We start from the raw sequence: 17,963 nt of genomic DNA, 5'->3' as shown, positions 1-17,963 counted from the left end.
CTCTCTTCCAGATCCACAATCCGCCGTTATCCTTACGGCCATCAACCAGACGGAATCCCTGCTCTCCCTCTACGCCCACGGATTTCCGGGCTTGCCAACTCCTCAGAGTGCGCTCCTCTGCTCACGTCGGAATCGTGAGTATTTGAGTAGCAGCGCGAACATCTCTGCCGGGAAACTCCCGCAACTCCTTCTGTTTTCTTTGCTTACTGTTTGTAAACCCCTCATAACAAACGAGTGAAAACCGAGCTGATCGCTCCACTTCCTCCCTCCATGTGAAGGGTGAGGAGGAGAGAACCTTCCTGGCTGGCGCTCCTCTGCTCACGGAGTTCCGAGCGTGGAAGTAGTAGCGCCACTCCGTTTCCTGTTTCTTCGGGTCGAGGTGACCCACGAGACCTCCGTCTACAGCGTGAAGGTACCAGGGTCGTTACACTATCAGAGAGCTATCGGGAAGGGTACGGGGGTCCTCGTTCCTCTTCTCACCCTGTGCTTCTTCTCTTCCAGGTCTCTCTTTCCCGGCTGGTCCTATCCCGTTTTCCCTCGCTCACCCGTCTCCCTAGTCCGCGTGTCTCATACATACTCCGGGCTGGGGACGGATGGGAGGGGGGCCCTTACTTAGCATCAGTGCCATCCCGAGGAGGAGATCGCAGATACCCGTGACACTATGATTGCCATATATGATTTAGTGGTAAGTCCCTAGTAAAGTGCATGGTGTGTGTCAGGGCCTGTAAATCAAATGCTACTAGTGGGCATGCAGCACTGGTTGTGCCACCCACATCAGTAGCCCTGTAAATGCTTCTCAGACCTATCACTGTAGTGTCTACTTGCCCAGTTGTAAATTGCCATGTTGCCCTGACGAATGCACCCACTTACCAGACCCAACCTTCCCTTTCCTTACATGTAAGGCACCCCTAAGGTAGGCCCCATGTAACCCCATGGCAGTGTTCAGTGTATGTGAAAGGTAGGATATGTATTGGTGTGTGTGACATGTCCTGATAGTGAAATACTGTATATTTATTTTTCCACTATTGTAAGGCTGTCTGACCCATGGGCTTATCATTGGGGTTGGACTGTAATATTTTTACATGTGTAGCTTTCCATAGGAACAAGACAGGAAAATAAAGTTTAGGCTATCTGAACTCAGAATTTATTAACATACCTTTTGATAAAGGTTGTTTTAAAATTCTTTGTTCGAAAATGCCACTTTTAGAAATCGTATCTTCTACTTTTAGAAAGTCGGCATTTTCTTACTTTACCATCCTGTGTGCCTCTGGCTGTTAGTGTATTCAGCGTCTGGTGTTTGAGTGACAGGAGCTGGGGATGTGCATTCACTCTAGATAGTCACCAGGGGGGTTGAGGTGTGCCCTGCTTTGCCTGGGTGACTCATCTCTGGGCTGAATAGACCTGGTTTGCTATTAGAGTGATGGGAGGAGTTTTGCTTACACCTGAATAGGCTGTGCCTCCTTTATCACAATGCTGTCTCCACCCCCTGTCGTCATGCTGTACCAGAGAGGACAGGACTGGTTTGGACTGGTTTCAGAGATCCTTGCCACAAAGATAATAATGACAAAATGGGGTATAAGTACTACACCTAAAACCCCAGGACTTTGGATTACTTCAAGGAACAAGAGGACCCTGCCAAAAAGAAGAGCGAATGGACTGTATGAGGAGCGCTGCCTTTTCTGAGTGAGGGGTGGCCTGCAGTTGCTGCTTCTCCCTGTGGTGGAGGAAAAGGAGCGACTCTTTTTGCCCTGCTTGTGGAAAATCTCCAAGGGCTTGTGTGTGTTTGGGATTGGAAGTCTCAGGGAAATTGAAGACTTCATAAGAGATCTATACCAGATCTAAAAGAAACCTGCAAGAAAAGGAGAGTTGAAGAGAAGAGCGCTACCCTTTTCTCTATAGGGCAGGGGTTGGGTGCACCTGAAGTTGCTGCTCCTGCAGGAAAAGGACAGGACTGTTCTCCCCTTAATTTATTTTCAAAGTAAAACGCATGAGGAGCCCTTATTTCCATCCCAGCGCAAGGGGAATGCTGTTCAGAAATCCCTGGGCTAGCACATGCAGCACTGCCCTTGCCTCCTTTGTTCCTGTAAAGGGAGGGGAGAGCTGAGGAGCAGGAAGTGCTCTCCCTCTCACTGGTGGCCTGCCACCCTGGCAAATTTTCTTGATCGGCAGCTGGGGCTCTGCTAAGTGGCCCGGGGCTGTTACATGTCACCACGCCCAAGCGCTGAGGAATACCGGCCAGGAGTTCCTGTTGCTGGGGCAACTAATGCCAGAGGGAGCCAGGGTCCAACAGCCGGAAGAAGCCAAAGCCTCACGGTCCCCCACCAGCAACCTCAGGCCGCACCCGAAGGAAGGGGCAGCACAGAGGCCTGGGTAAGGCTCCAAGCACTGCTGCAGTGCTCCGCAGGGCCATTGGACTTTGGCCGCATTCCTTAGACGTAAAGGTACGGTGGCGCCCACATCACCAGCTCAGCCCCCGGTTCTTGTGGAGTGGGGCTGAGCTTTACGCTAGTGCGCTCTCCCTAAAACATGATAAAATTGTCTTACAACTATTTGGCACACTTAATTTACTTGTAAGTCCCTAGTAAATGGTACTACATGTAACTAGGGCCTATAATGTAAATGGTACTAGTGGGCCTGCAGCACTCATTGCACCACCTACTAAAGTCGTTTTTAAAACATGTCTCTGGCCTGCCACTGTGGCCTGTAGTGAGGTTTTACACTGTAATTTTGTCCTGGCAAAGCAAACCTTTTGCCAAGCCTAAACCTTCTACTTTAATACATATAAGTCACCCCCAAGGTAGGCCCCAAAGGTGCATCGGGCAGGGAGTCTTGTATTTAAAATATAGGGCACATGGGTTCAAGTTTTACATGTCCTAGTAGTAAGAGACTCGTAGTGTCAGTTTTTACTACTGTGAGACTTATCTCCTCAAATTGCCTAACATGGGGTTACCTTATTAAGTTTCAATACGTGATACATTTTGTTTGGGAGCAGATAGAGATATGATGTTTAGACTCAAATTAATTATAATGTAAAGTCTTCTTTAAAGGTAAAGTCAGATTTTAAGTCAAGTCTGAAAATTACACTTTTAGAACGTTGGGATTTTCTTCTCCTAACCATTTGTGCCAAACAACCAGAGGGTTAAGCACAGTGACATTTGTGGTTCATCCTGAGAAGGATTGTCGGTGTGCCTACTGGGGCTTTTACCTCCCTCAACCAATAACCCGATTTTATACATTGGTGTCACTCGATTTCTTACCTTGATAAACAATAATGTAAGAATTGCTATAGCATTTTGGAGAAATTAAGTTTAGTTAACTTTAAGGGATAATGCACTGAGAATAGTCCAAGGTTAAGTATCATTACTGTATCAAGATCAAATATCCTTCTATGAATATTAAAAAATACAAACCTGCAGCTTCCACAGCTGAGGTTGTGAAATTTTTGTTGATGTGAATGCACATATGTGCCATATCTTAAGATGTATTAAGACATCCACACGGCACATGTATAATTCATACCTCCAACCAGGAAACAACTGTAGGCCCATCCCACTGAGCAAACGGCAATCCTTTTCTTCGTGCTTCTTCCAAAAGTTCATGCCTAAAAATGCATCAAAAATGTAGAATTAACACTTCAAAAGATGTTTTGTAGACAAAGGCTCGCTCAGTATTTATTGCTTACTTCACATGTCAATTACTCGGTGTACTGTATTGAGGATATGGTGAAAATATTTGTTTAAATGTGTGGCTTCACTAATCTCTATATAACTTTGTAGATCCACAAGCATTTGCTCATAGATTCCACAGATATAGTATCAGACTGAAAATGGAAAGCTTGGAAGCTATCTTTTAGTATGCTCAAAGTTCTACATTTGAACTTGATGAATATTTAAGACTAATGTTTGCTCAGCCAAGTAGACAACAATCCCCACAAATTTACTAAATTGACTGTAGTGGTAAAACATCCATCAATAATTGCTCAATTTTTGAACATCACAGGTAGCTTGTTTCATAGGTGTGGAAAATGGACAATCGTTAGTTTCCCTCCAAGTGGTGGCTGGAGAAAAACTTTACAATAATTATAATCTATTTGAACCAGAACAACAATTGGTTAGATTACAGGAAACACTAGAAACTTTATGAACTAGGTAACCTATACAGTAAGTCACAAAATAAACAATTACTGTTTTTAGAAATTGCAACACCTTCCTACACTCCCAGGCCTAGAAATATATACAGTAACACAGATGACTGAGGGCATGCAGCCTCATGCCAGGACGGGCTGGCACCCACCCATTAGTTTAAAAAAAAAAAATCATCACCTAGTCTCACAACCCTAGTAGGCTTTCTACCCCTCTCCCCATATTCCACAAAGAGCAGATTCGGGAAATCCCTCCAACCTGCCCTCCTCAAGGGGGTATGAGAACTGTCTGGGGCAAGGGTAGGGAATGTGACCCGATGTCCGGATGGGCTGACCTCAACCCTATTCTTTAAAAAAACAAAAAAACAATTCCTGATGTCTAATGCACTTTGTGGACCCCTGGTGAGGGCAGATTGAGGGCACATCACCCAATCTGACCCCAAGGGTGATGGTACAGCTTAACCCCATGTATTATTTTTTTAGAAGACAAACAACCCTGGTGTGTAGTGGGTTTTCTGCCCTCTAGAGGAGCAGAAACACTGTTTGACCTGTTGCCACAAATGGTCAACGTCCATCTTACAAAATAACCCTAGTGTTTAGTTAGCTTTCTGCTCCCCAGTGGGGCAGCAGAGGAAAAAAGACCTCAATTGCCCTTCCCAGGGGGGCAGAAAGACTGAAATGCCCTAGTTTGGGGGGAGCACTGGGCCATGTCTGGAGGGCCACTCCCCCACTTTAATACCATCCCTTGTGGCTAGTGGGTGGATCCCTTCTCCACAACCACCACATAGGACAGTCCTCAAGCAGGGATCCACTATGGAGAGATACTGTTGGAAAGGGGGAATTCTTCCCTTCTTAGTGGTGCCTCGCCCATAGTGATCAGTGCACAGGGGGATAAAAGCAGCCAGGTGTCTCGGGGTGCTTCTACTTTCACATTAGGTCAGAGTGATGTCATGGCACACTGTGTGTCACTAATATTAAAAGAAATACAGGTTGCAAGCAATTCCTTACCCTTGCTGCTTGTCAGTATATAAAAAAGGAATTCCTATGGTACAGGCACTAGTTATATGATGAGGAGGACATGAATGTCGCGATCTCTAAACTAAAGCTGATAAAAGTGAATATGCCAATCCTTATTTCTTTATTAACAATGAATTACAATATGTAACAGGGGCGGTGTAGAGCTTGGTCCTATGTACCATGGTTGCTTCTTGAGGCATCTCTGCTTAAGATGGCCTAAACTACCTTCTTTAAGGGCGTGTTCTCTTGCAGTAGTATAGAATGTTGTACTACCTTATGGCATGATAACCCAAGTGTAGATGAGCTACAAGTGACCGTAACGCTGCAGGATACTACTATAAACATGACATTCCAAACTAGATGCATGAGATTTTATTATTTTGTGCCCTGATGAAGTAACATTATTATTTGTTAAGTCACAAAACACGTGTTGACTTTAGTTCTAAGCTTTTACTGCAATATTTACTATACAGGCCAATGAGAGCGGAAAAGAATGAACAAATACTATCTTTAAAAAATTTCTTGGTTTCAGAACCTGAGGTAACCAATGCATTAAATAATTATTTTCCTTTGAAGCCGTCACACTTATTGGATATTGGTAAGGTCAGGGAGAAATCTTACACCCTCAGAGGTTAAGCAGAAGGTTCAACATCTAGGTTTTCTTCAAGTTTGAATTCTTCAGAATAGCTTGCTTGCTATGACACAATATTGCAACTATTTAGGAAAAATGGCTCCTTTCATCACAATGAATGCAGCCTATCAATAACAGTGGATTTCATGAAACCAAATCATCCGCAAGAAATACCCAACACTACGGCCTCTACGAAGAAAGAAAGGCAACAGAGCTTGATAGACCCTTGTCTACACTATCTGTACAACTTCGGCATGCCAAACTTATTGAGGGAGACTGGAACATTGCCCCAGAACCCATCCAGGATCTCTCCTGCCATTCCAGAATGTGAATGGAATAAATGGCGCTGCAGGATCTCCTTGGTGACCTTGTCCTCTTACATTCTTTGTGACTACTCCATTCAAGAGACAAGCAGTGCTCTTTCTATTTCAACCTGCATGGCCAGGACATGAGGATCACGTTTTATTTCTTGATTTACGATTTACTGCTGTTCAATCTCTCCAAAAGTGAGATGTTAGGAAACACAGTTCCGAATCACTCCCTTTTACAGCTAGATGTAGAGATATTGGGTGTAAAAGCCACACACACACTTTGATGGCATGTGTCTTCATAGGCAGATACGTTCCACCTTGGTTTGATTCGATTTATCAATTTATAAAGCGCACAAATGCCCAAAGGTGTCGAGGCCTGGTTACATTTTATGACCAACATCTTGGATATTCATACTTGGAGTGGCTAGCGACTAGTATACATATGAAATAGTGATGATCTAAACAGGACATTCCTTTGTACTCTCAACATTGTGGAGCCCTCATTAAGCAAATTATGCCAGTTACATGCACAATCCAGCGGGAAAGATACAAGAACTCTTGGAGCTTATTAATCTCAACATCAGGATCGTATTTGTTCTGTTTATTTTATTCTAGATCCACAAACTATAACAAATGTTTTGGGCAGGTTTTTTTTAGGTCTAGTTGATCCATGAAAGAGAAAAAAGAGTCAAGTGGTTTTTTGAGCACACTGGTTTATCTGGCCATGACCACAGCGTCCTCGGTGAACAATAGTACAGGTATGGGTGGTGCACCCAATGACTGCATATCACAACCACTAGCCACCAAAATGTTTCTACATCAATATTGAAGAGCAAACTAAAAAATGGTGTCAACACAAACCTTTGACAGATGCCTATTTTGATCTTAAAAGAATCAGAGCATTTTCCATTTGACCCACATTTAATATTAGCAACTTTGAAATGCAACTCTCTAACAACAAACAATTGGTTCCTCAACACCCAAAAGATACCACAAAAGAACTACAACTTAGAGTGATAAGCACAGTCAAATGTGCTGCTTAAATGCATAAAGGGTAGGCTTTAAACAACCTTTCTTGTCAAGGTTTATTTATCACTTAGCAAAGACAGGTTAAAGCCCTGTTCAGTGGTACCTAACCCACTGCGAAAGCCAAACTGAATGTCTAAAAGAAAAGAGCTGTCCTCCACCTAAGTTTCTAATTTGTCCATTAATATTCTACTTGTGATCTTACTAATAGAATCAAAAAGGGAAATTGGGCGATATCATTTAGGATTAACGTATCACCTTTTTAAATATGGAGACAATCACAGAGTGGGACCTGGTCGGGGCCAACTACATTTAAAGCCGCTGTTCAAAATATTTACTAAAACTGGGGCCCAGAGAGGGTTGTTATTTTTATAGATATCAATTGGAACTCTGTTTGAGCGAGGGGCATTACCCTTAGGGCTCCTGTTACATAGGGTAGATGAAAACCAGAGATTCCAAAACTCACAACAATAGGGAAGATCGGTAAAGCAATTGATGTATCCGACTCAAGCATGCAATAAACACAATGAACATGTATCACTCCACTCTCTGTAGAAATCAAGGTGACCTAACCAGAAACAGTAGCTTCTTAAGAAAAGGGGGGAAATCATCGCTTTACAAAATGCACAATTGTTGTTTAGTGCACTGGCTCCCCACAGGGAGTCCTAATACATGGTTTCCTGGCCTGTAGTTTGTGTATTGCCACATTTTTATAAGCTGGGTAGGTCACCATCGAGGAAGGTAGAGCCAGCTTCTTCAGTACACTTCAAAGGGTGTTCCTTTATTCAGTGGGCAGTCACAAGGAAGGTGTCTGGGCACATCTCAGAAAGGAGATGATGCTGATAAGAGAATCATAAAGAGTAGGGCTGAGGTACTGGGTTAACCTTTTAATACACATTTCACTGTGACTGACATCCATGTATGAACGTCTAGTCACTCCCATGAACTGCGTTGTGGTGCTATCAGGTTTGGAGTCACTCTTGATGTGGCAGATGACTTTCAGGCGAAAGAGAGAACAAAGAAGTGGGCCCTTCAAAAGGAATCAGGCCCTCAACATAAACTTCAAAGACTCTAAATCACATTTGGTGTGTGGAAATGGACTATAAGAAAGGGAACTTGAGACCCCAAAAATTGTCAACTGTCAAGCAGCCAGTTGGACTGTGTGAGGACGAGAAGCTCTGCAAGACTTCTGCCTGAGACTAGGACTTGGGGTCAAGGCCTGCTAGTCTTCCAGCTGGGTAACAGAACATCATCCAGGGAATCCAAGACCAACTACCTGCCTGGAGCCTGAAGCACTAGCACATGCTTGCTTGCAAGGACCAGTGTGTTATTTTAGGAAGAGGAGAGCGTAGGAGGGAGCGAGGCCCAGAGGGCAATCCAGGCAAGTGGATTCTCATAGGTAGGTGGAAGGAGACGGCTTCTGCCAGGTCATTTCACGAGTGCAGGGGAAGTCCTTGAGCCCTGTATACCAGAGGAGGGCCACTGTGAATTGAGCTTTGATAGTTGCTGCACCAAATGGTTTATCCCCTGTGTGCAGGTTTAGTTGGGGACCCCGTATGCCAGGTGGCTCCACCATGAAGAGTACTGCAGAGCAGAGTGGGCCGTAGCCCATGTGGTGACCCTGCATGCCACCAGGTGGGGCAGCAGCAATATGCTCATTTCTGCGATTGGAAGGAATCTACCCTGAGAATTTGAGTTCTCTCTCGATCCTTTAACCAGTGAGTCATCTATAAATCTCTTACAACAGGACTGTGTGGTATTTTCTACTTGATTAAAATATAAATATGCACATTGATCTTTCCATAATGATCTGAATCTCTGTTCAATTACTGGGACATTGTTTCTATTTTTCCATAATTTTCTAAATTGAACTATTTCACCTTTCTGGGTGGTTTATTATTTCATTTTCATTCATTGTAGAACAGATATGTAAGTTATGTCTTATGTTGCTTTTATTTAAGAGGGGTCAAGGAATTACACAAGATCCACTTTTGTCCTGAAGGTTGTCTCATTGATTTGATGCAACGGAAACCGAAACGTCAAAGCTTACCCCATGCTTCTTCTCTAGTCATTGTTAATTAACTTATCTTGAGTTCTGAACCTATGGGTCAGACTCACCACATTACTTAATGAAGATGAGCAGCTATACATTGACAACCAGGATATTTTTGTATGTCTAATTTGTATGTTCTCTGTTGTTAATGTATGTTTGAATTTTATTTTGTTGTTTCTGCACACCGACTTGCATGTTTTCTTAAAATATATATTTAAACATGTTCCCTGATACAGCCGGCTGTAATTAATTTATTAACTGATTTTGCAGAAGTTGATTTGAGTTATTTCAATGAGTGTCATTGGATGTCACTTTGTATAAGATAAAGCTATTCGAAATAATTAATTATTTTTATGAAGTCCTGGTAGACACTTTGATCTTTCTAACTTTCTAAAAGTGGCATTTTGAGAATTGTGACTTACAATCCAACTTTACCACTAAAGAAGGTTTTAAATTACAATTTTTAGACACCAAACATGACATTCCCACATGCTCCCAATTGAAAGTTATCACTTATTAAATGTAATGAATTGACCCAATGGTATAATATTGGAGAGTTAAGCCATTCAGCAGAGTTTTTCACTACCAGGACATGTCAACCTTAAAAAGTACATGTCCACTTTTTATATACACTGTACCCTGCCATCTGGGCCTACCCTACGAGTGACATATATATTAAAAAGGAAGGTTTTGGCCTTGTTAAAGTTTTTTTTTTTGCCGGGTTGCAAGGGCAATTTAAAACTGGCTACAAGTGCAGCTCTAAGATATGTTTCAAGGGCTAATTAACTGATGGGCATCATCAGTGTTGCAGGTGCACTAGTATTTAATCTACATGCCCTGGCTACATGTAGTACCCCTTTACTGGGGACATACAGGTAAATTAAATCTGGCAATTGGGTACAAGCAAATTCTATCATGTTCAGGGGAGAGAGAGCACAAACACTGTAGCACTGGTTAGCAGTGGTAAAGTACACATGGTCTTAAGACCCAAATCAGTAAAAGGCTGCAACTGCCATGGTTCAGCCTAGTAACCCCTGCTTGCCCTGTGGCCCTCTGAAGAGGGTTCTAACAGTGATACAGAGACTTACAGTTATCAAGTGCTCACTTATTCAGTCAATAAAACTGGTCAAGTGATAAAGGGTTGTATTTGGTAAAATTAGAGAAGTTGAGATATTGGAGGACTGAAGGGCAACATAAGAATAGAAGTATATAACAAAGGAGGGAGAAAGATTCAGTCGAAAGAGATTCAATCGAAAAGAAGGGGGAGAGATAGAGAAAGGAATAATTCAGAGCAAAAGAATTTCCTATTTGGTAAAAGACCCATCACTCACCAACCTGGTTGGTGACATGCTTCATCATCTGGGTCCCACCCTGACCGCCGAATGCCGTCAGGGTGTGCTTCGACGCCTGGAATTCCAGCGGAGTGGGTTTTCGTGTATATGGGTGAGTGAAAACGTGAGTGAGGAAAAATAAAAGTGATATTCAAAAGTGTCAGCGGTGATCCTCCTAATAACTTAATATGAAGTCACTTGGGACAATTAAAAACTGTAAATAGATATCGTAACTGGTATTAATGGCCAGTGATATCAGTGTTGGTATGTGTGTGTGGTCAACATGTTTCAACCTTTCTAGTAATTCTTAGGTTTTCGTCAGGATCAGGAATTTATTTGAGGAATGGGGGGTCTGCACTTGCTAAGGTGCACCCACACCCTGAACTTCTGTGTACTCCACCCTTATTAGAGAGTAGTTTGTTGTGCCTTCAAGCCGTTCTTGAAGGATGATTCGGATGTTAAAAAGGCTAAATATAAAGCCTCATGGTACCCGTGGGGAGCCATGGGCTCGGGGTCCCACAGTTACCGGTAACTGTGGGACCCTGAAGTAGGTGTGTAAACGGGCGTACCGGTGAGAGAACCAATGGTTCAGAGCCCACGCTCCCCACGGGAACCATGAGGCTTTATATTTAGCCTTTTTAACATCCGAATCATCCTTCAAGAATGGCTTGACGGCACAACAAACTACTCTCTAATAAAGGTGGAGTACACAGAGGTTCAGGGTGTGGGTGCACCTTAGCGAGTGCAGACCCCCCCGTTCCTCAAATAAATTCCTGGTCGTGACGAAAACCTAAGCATTACTAGAAAGGTTGAAACATGTTGACCACACACACATACCAACACTGATATCACTGGCCATTAATACCAGTTACGATATCTATTCAAAGTTTTTAATTGTGCCAAGTGACTTCATATTAAATTATTAGGAAGATCACCGCTGACACTTTGAAATATCACTTTTATTTTTCCTCACTCACGTTTTCACTCACCCATATACACGAAAACCCGCTCCGCTGGAATTCCAGGCGTCGAAGCACACCCTGACGGCATTCGGCGGTCAGGGTGGGACCCAGATGATGAAGCATGTCACCAACCAGGTTGGTGAGTGATGGGTCTTTTTCCAAATAGGAAATTCTTTTGCTCTGAATTATTTCTTTCTCTATCTCTCCCCCTTCTTTTCGATTGAATCTCTTTCGACTGAATCTTTCTCCCTCCTTTGTTCTATACTCATAGCCAGACCGGGGGTTCAGGATCCTCATTACCCTCACTCTCTCTATTGTTTTTCTGACAACATAAAAATAGGCCATAGCTTGTTGTTGAACCGTTGGATGGCTGGTTTAGAGATTATAAAAATAAATGTATATATTCTTTGTTTATTAAAAAGTATAATTATTATTTATGCTTAACACGTATGTAGGTCACTGCATAGTTTACATATCAATTATTTGGTTATATGGTTATGGGTCTCTGCTTTATTTATTTTATTCACCATGATGTGTAATACATAACCACAACAATCGCATCTATAATTGCTTCTCTTTTGAAATATTTGGGAAAATATGAAATAAATGTAAAAAAATGCATAAACTTTCCACAACAATAAAATAAATAATAATACAAATACACAAATAAATTACATTTATGTACAGCAACACTTGAAAGTCTGAGTTTCTACCTATATCTCTTTATTATTTTCCATATACATGTATACCTCTCTATGGAGTTATGTATCCATATATTTATTACTTTACTCCTACTGCAGACGCCTTAAAGTCTCTCCAATGCACTACTCGATATTTCATTCTATACCTCTCTTAATATATCCTCTACCTCCACTATGACTCATCCAAAACATCATTGTACTATTATCTACCTAATAACCCTTTCTAGACTCTTCCCTTCTCTATCCCTCCTTTGACTCATTCCGAACCTCATTTTACTACTATGATCTTCCTCATAACCGTTTCTAGAATCTTTCCTACTCTATCCTTCCTTTGATTCATCCCAAACCCCATTTTACTACTATGAACTAAATAACACCATCTAGACTTTTCCTTCCTCTATCCTTCCTTCATCCTATTAAATCCAACTAACAGACTCACATGTGCACCATTAGTATTAACAATTTATATTTCCCTCATCTAATCCACCACTAATCCATTTTGGGGTTCCGGAGTAGCGTGCTACTCAACGGAAAGCACTTCAACGCCTTGTCAGGGATAGAAACGGCTACATAAATACAATCACAATTACAAAATGTACAAGATGTTACCATAGTGTTGGGGAGAGAAATTCAGTCTGTATATTGAGTTCCCTGCAACAGAAGCTTCACTCAAATTAATCACAATGCAGTCCCCCTCAAACTATGTGCAACCATTTCCAACTCTGAGAGGCATTGGAACCTAAATAATGTAATCTTGTAGATGGTAAGTGTTGAATCTATGAGCCTTAGGGTGGTCGTACCCAATCTTTTTGCCTCCACATTTTGCTGAATCTTTTTTGGTTGGTTTTAGGACTCTGTGCATTTTACCAGTGCTAAAGTGCCTGTATTCCTAATTGACATATTTAATTTACTTGTAAGTCCCTTGTAAGGTAGCATATAATATACCCAGGCCTGTAAGTTTAATTATACTAGTGAACTGCAGCACTGATTGTGCCACCCACAGAAGTAGTCTTTCAAACCTGTCTCAGGCATGCTACTCCAGTGCCTGTGTGTGCACTTTACTACCACTCCAACTTGGCATTTAAAACTACTTGCCTTCTCCTTTTATTACATATATGTCACCCTTAAGGTAGGTTCTAGGCTGTCTTAAGGGCAGGGTGCTATGTAAGTAAAAGGTAGGTCATGTACTTTAATATTTTGCATGTAATGGAAGTGACAAGCACCCTATTTTGTTTTTTACTACTGCAAGGTCAACTCCTCTCATAGGTTAGCATTGGGAATTCCTTAGTACACATTTAAGCAATAATTCCTGATCAGAAAGTAGTAGCTTTTTCATGTTTCATATGGTTGGAATAGTATTCATAAATCCTATTTACTGGTGAAGTTGGATTTAACATTACGCTTTTAGAAAGTGGACATTTTTCTGCACGTGCTGCTCTGTGTGCCTGTCTCCAATACACGTCTGAGGTGGGGGAGAGCTGCACTTTGTGTATTCCCCATAGACTGCCACAACACATGATGGTTAGATGGTTAGATGTGTCAGAGTACCTACCTACATATATCTGCATTCTCATGGCCTTGCCTGCGAAAGATGGAAGGGAGGAGCTAACAGTTCACTTGAATAGATAGTGTCCTGTTCCCACACACAAGGCTGATTTACCCCCTATATATAGCTTGGCAGACAGGACTGGGCTGAAAGGGGACCCTGTGCACTTTAGAGAGCTGCTTTAAAGTCACCTCCACATCAAAGGCACTTTTGGGTATAAGTACTGGATCTCTGACCTCCTAAAATCAGACACTTCTGGATCTTTAACTGAACCTCTGTCAGAAGGACTGCTATGCTGCTTAAAGGACTCATCTTTGGACTCCAGACTTGGAAGGCCTGCTTTTCTCTTGTGATGCCCTGCTGCCTGTTGCTATCTGATTCTGCTGAAGGGAGCTGTACTCTGCTTCACTCCAAGTGATCGCCAAGAGCTTGATGGCATACCTCCTGTTGCTTGAGAGTTAGCAAAATCAAAGTCTCTAACGCTGCTCCTGTGCCTGGCTCACTGGAAGTAGCCCAGATACTTGTGCAACACAGATTTTGATGAATCTCCTGTTTGCCTGTAACAGAAGCCATGCATCAACCGAGTTGCAGGAGTTAAATTAGCACATCACATCAGAACCAGCGCTTTGCCGCCCGAGAGTGAAGCATCGGACAGCATATCACCACGATGCAGCTTGGTGAAACTGACGAATCCCCTCAGCTGCATGGCAGAAGTTGGGGCATCGGTCGATGCCTAGCCACTCTGGCACCCATCTTCTAAACTGACGCATCGCTTTTGCTGCGTGAGGAAGATCAACACATCTGGTTGCTTGCGACCAGGAAGGGCACTTGTTCACCGAGGCCTGATTGGGCCATATAGCCATCTAGCGCTCCATTGCGGGAGGCCCAAACTTTGGCATTGCCCGGTCCAGCGTGACCTGAAGTAACCGTTTTAGCGCTACTTGTTTCTAAGCCCTTTACTGCATGTTATCTTTAAAACTCAAAATCTCAATTTCTATACATTGGAGTCTTGTCGTTTTGGCCCTGTTTTGTTTAGAATATAGCAAAAAAGAAATTATAAACCTGTGTGGAGTTTTTTTTGTGGTGTATTCATTGTGTTACTGTTTGTGTGTGTGTTGCACAAATACTTTCAGAAAAACTAACAGAAGGTCTTAAGTCCAAACATACAGACAGAAAAGTCACTAGATGCCGTGAACAAAGCGAGAGTCTCTACAAATGGTTGGTATATCACCAGGCCAGAGATAAAGAGTCCATCAGCCCACCCTTATTGGCGGAGCTTCGTCATTTGAGACTCTAAGGGATCGAGGTCTGGGCCCATAGCAGCGAGCCAGCCGGCCCTCTTGGCTGCCCGACCAAATAATCCCAAGCTAGAACAGTCTCCTGGCTCAGTGTATATAACAACTCTTAAGGACTCAAAAAATATGTGCAGTGCTCTACCGTGAAAAGTGCATTAAAAATGACTACGTGGGCAAAAAATATGTTTATTCAAGATTGCCCAGGTGTCATATCTAAAACCAAAATAGTCTTAAACAAGGACGACTATTTCCTGACTTGGTCTCATGCGGTCGACATGTTTCAGCCGTAATGGTTGACTCACCCGGCTTTCTTCAGGACCTAGAATTAATTGAAAACAAAGCTACTGCAGGAAAAATCTATTCAGTGGAAGTGATGTGAAAAAACAAAATATAATGCTATTATAAAAATAGAGTGTGGCAAAAGCCACCCTACCCGACTAACAATCTTTTTGCCAGGGTACAAGAGCTTAGTCTTCTTTCCTAAAAAGATTGAGAAGAAATCAAACCATAAGAAAGGTCTCTCACACATATGTTCACAGCATCAATGACTCCCATCGTACAGTGCCCTTTATGCACTGCCATTGTTATCAAAATTCAAAGCATTGCTGCCAATTGAAATTTTTATAAATTTAAAAAAAATTTAAGTTCAACTCACCCAGCTTTATGTGGGAGGAAAGCCTCACCTCACCCGGCTGACTGCTCAGTGAAGGAAGCCCCGCTCTGTTGAAATGTAAGGACAAGAGAACCGGTTGCACCTAGATACTAGTCCCTTGGAAATCCCCACAGTACATTCAACACCTTAAAAACGCTAAAATCCTGACTCTGAGAGACAAAACCCTCATTTATGACGTGACAAGTATACCAAAGGAATGCTCCATTTGCACACCTACTCTGCCTATGAATCTGCATATTATTCAGCATAGGCGAGAGCTCTTACTAAACAACCTAGTGTATTAGGGAACATAGGAGCCTATCTCCCATCATAGAACTACTGCTCCTTGAAGTATATTGGGCACACTACACGCAAGATCAAGCTCCGCATCAGTGAGCATAAGAGCACGATCCGGTGTAAAAAACAGTCCACTTGCCTCACAGATCACTTTTTGGCCAAACGACATCAAGCCGACGATCTGAGGTGGATCGTGCTTGAACGACCTTTGATCCCCCAACATATAACGGCTACTTCTAGGTTCCTGTTTACAAGAGAGCAAAGGTGGATCTTCAAAATGCAAACGGATACACACGCTCTGAATGATCACATTCCATGGACTTCGATCTGAAATATAAGATATATTGTACCACTTACCATCTTCCATGTACCTTACTAATGAGCAATCGTGTATCGCAATGGCTATCACCTTGACCAGTATGTACATCGAGGCGACCCGAGCGATATAGATCTTACTAAAGTAACATTGGACACATAGAGTCACAGTCAATATACCTCACGGCTATACCTAGCTCCAACTTAAGAGGCACCGCAGAACTTTTTGGTTTCCCAGGCAGGTAGGAGACAATGGTTGCCCTATTATGCCCACAGAATGTATTAAACACTTAACACGTTAGACATATGTGTTGAATAACATCTAGTTTGGTCATCACTTAAGGTCTCAAGATTACCACACAGATATATTCGTACATCAACGATGAGAGCAGTCTTTGAGGATGTAGTCATCCCATACTAATTAGACATCACATCTGTTCTTTATTAATAAGACTCTTGCATGCCCTTTGTTTTCCACGTATTCACAGAGGCCAGTATGACTATTTTGAGAATACTACTCAACATTCGATTGGTTCCAAATCTATCGTATGGGCTTTGTCCGTAGTCAGTTCAGTATGAGCCCCTACTATTCTCGAATTTGTAGCAGAGATTTTAGTTATTATCAACATGCCTGCTCCGGCTGCCCGGTGTATATTTAGGTGAGGTGCAGTCTTGAGGCTCCATGTGAGCTGGGCGCCTTATACAGAATGTGTGGTGACAATCAATGCCGTGAATTACTCCAGTCGGGCATAAGCGGGAGACCTTGGTTGCGGGCACCTCTAACGCAATATGCGTGGTAACTACCAATACTTCGATGGATCCGGGTCGGGGGCGTGCGCAGAGACTAGCGTCTCTTCGTTGACGCCTTCATTAAAGAAGTACGATATTACACAAAGTAGTGGGATGGTAGGCTATGGCCACACTCCAATATCGAGCAACGCTGCATGTCAGGCGTGGACCGTGAGGATGTTTAACTTTTTTATTCTGTAATTGACATCCCGTGTACGTTATGAATTCAGCGCGCGCACAAGTAAACGAGAGACACTATCCTCTCCAGATGATCCAAACTGCGCATGCTCAATTAGTTTAGTGTTTCCGATACTGCGCATGCGTACTCAAACATGTGGGTCGTACACACGTTTAATCGCGGCACCTGTGCATCGTCAACAACGTAATGAGCAAATCAAAGCGGGTATTTAAGGATTCCCCTCCTTCCTGCCGTCACCTCCCAGACTGCTTGCAGCTTGGTCCGGAGTACCGACGGACAGGTAAGGAGTGGGAAATCCGGGTTGCTGTGGGCTGCCACTAGTAGATCCTGCGTTCTGCCTTGTTGGGGAGGGTTATTTTGTCACCAGGCCGCCCCCCCCCCCCTATGAGATTCACTATAGCGGTTAGCACTGCCTCTCCCTAGGGACCTGACGCCATCAGTTCATACAAAGAGGGTGGCAGTCCTGTAGTTCTATGATGGGAGATAGGCTCCTATGTTCCCTAATACACTAGGTTTTTTAGTAAGAGCTCTCGCCTATGCTGAATAATATGCAGATTCATAGGCAGAGTAGGTGTGCAAATGGAGCATTCCTTTGGTATACTTGTCACGTCATAAATGAGGGTTTTGTCTCTCAGAGTCAGGATTTTAGCGGTTTTAAGGTGTTGAATGTACTGTGGGGATTTCCAAGGGACTAGTA

The 17,963-nt window shown here is 42.8% G+C and overlaps 1 protein-coding gene across 3 annotated transcripts in view; it reads right to left on the bottom strand.

Moving 5' to 3' along the window:
* PPFIA2 (PPFI scaffold protein A2) overlaps positions 1–17,963 on the bottom strand; it is a 1,995,062-nt gene that overhangs the window by 294,749 nt on the left and 1,682,350 nt on the right. For all 3 annotated transcript variants that reach the window (XM_085652973.1, XM_085652974.1, XM_085652975.1), the window contains one exon: positions 3,520–3,601. In XM_085652973.1, coding sequence (XP_085509099.1) covers positions 3,520–3,601 — 82 coding nt within the window. The remainder of the gene's footprint in view (positions 1–3,519; positions 3,602–17,963) is intronic.

The sequence above is a fragment of the Triturus cristatus genome, chromosome 4_1, assembly GCF_964204655.1.
Source record: "Triturus cristatus chromosome 4_1, aTriCri1.1, whole genome shotgun sequence".
Lineage (NCBI taxonomy): Eukaryota > Metazoa > Chordata > Amphibia > Caudata > Salamandridae > Triturus > Triturus cristatus.
Note: the sequence above shows the minus strand (reverse complement) of the source record. Positions and strands in the feature narration are given on the sequence as shown.